The sequence below is a fragment of the Galeopterus variegatus genome, unplaced genomic scaffold, assembly GCF_000696425.1.
Source record: "Galeopterus variegatus unplaced genomic scaffold, G_variegatus-3.0.2 Scaffold8086, whole genome shotgun sequence".
NCBI lineage: Eukaryota > Metazoa > Chordata > Mammalia > Dermoptera > Cynocephalidae > Galeopterus > Galeopterus variegatus.
Genome location: NW_007734197.1, coordinates 12,585 through 13,784, shown reverse-complemented (window position 1 = coordinate 13,784; position 1,200 = coordinate 12,585). Strand labels below are relative to the sequence as shown.

Here is a 1,200-nt window from a genome sequence, read left to right as displayed (position 1 = left end):
AACTTTTCCCTTTGTCCCTTTCTTTATGTCCTCAGAGGAAATGAAGAGACTAATACCAGGATAACTGCAGGTGGAAGGGAGGCAATGCAAGGAGTAAATTCCACCATTTGGAACTTTTTTTTCCTGGAGGGATTTTCCCGATACCCGAGGTCTGAGATTGTTCTCTTTGTCTTCAGCCTTGTCGTGTATCTGATAACCCTTTTGGGTAACAGCACTCTTATTTTAATCACGATCCTAGATTCACACCTTCGAACCCCCATGTACTTGTTCCTTGGAAATCTCTCTCTCGTGGATATTTGTTACACATCTGCCTCTATTCCTGCTTTGCTGCTGAACTTGCTGTCATCCCAGAAAACCATTACCTTTTCTGGGTGTGCTGTGCAGATGTATCTGTCCCTTGCCATGGGCTCCACAGAGTGTGTGCTCCTGGCTGTGATGGCATATGACCGTTACGTGGCCATCTGCAAGCCGCTGAGATACCCCATCATCATGAACAGGCGCGTCTGTGTGCAGATGGCCACCGTGTCCTGGGTGACGGGCTGTTTGACTGCCCTGCTGGAAACCAGTTTCGCCCTGCAGGTGCCCCTCTGTGGGAATCGCATCGACCACTTCGCGTGTGAGATTCTGGCAGTGCTAAAGTTAGCTTGTGCAAGTTCCCTGCTCATGGACACCATCATGCTGGTGATCAGTGTCCTCCTCCTGCCCATCCCAATGCTCTTAATTTGCATCTCTTATGTCTTCATCCTTTCCACTGTTCTGCGAATCAGCTCAGCAGAGGGAAGAAACAAAGCTTTTTCCACCTGTGGTGCCCACTTGACTGTGGTGGTCTTGTATTATGGGGCTGCCCTCTCCATGTACCTGAAACCTTCCTCATCAAACTCACAAGAAATCGACAAAATCATCTCATTGCTTTATGGAGTGCTTACCCCCATGTTGAACCCCATGATTTACAGCTTAAGAAACAAGGAAGTCAAAAATGCTGTGAAAAAACTGCTGGGCAAAATACCACTGCATCAAACACAAGAACATCTCTGACTGGGCGTGCCTGTGGTTCTGCCAAGGATGTTCCCCTGGCAGAACTTGCCAGAGAAATTGTAGACAACAGACCCCTCAGAACTCTGACTTGAACCTTGGTTCTGCAATTTCACAGTTATGAGATATGAGGACACAGAGTGATTGCCTATGGACAATAGTAGGTTC

General features: G+C 47.7%; 1 protein-coding gene across 1 annotated transcript; it reads left to right on the top strand.

Moving 5' to 3' along the window:
* Positions 1-81: 81 nt before the first annotated feature.
* On the top strand, positions 82-1,035 carry LOC103608160 (olfactory receptor 2K2). Its single transcript, XM_008592599.1, has one exon. It carries the CDS (start codon positions 85-87, stop codon positions 1,033-1,035), a length of 951 nt encoding a protein of 316 aa, XP_008590821.1. The 5' UTR covers positions 82-84.
* Positions 1,036-1,200: the final 165 nt, after the last annotated feature.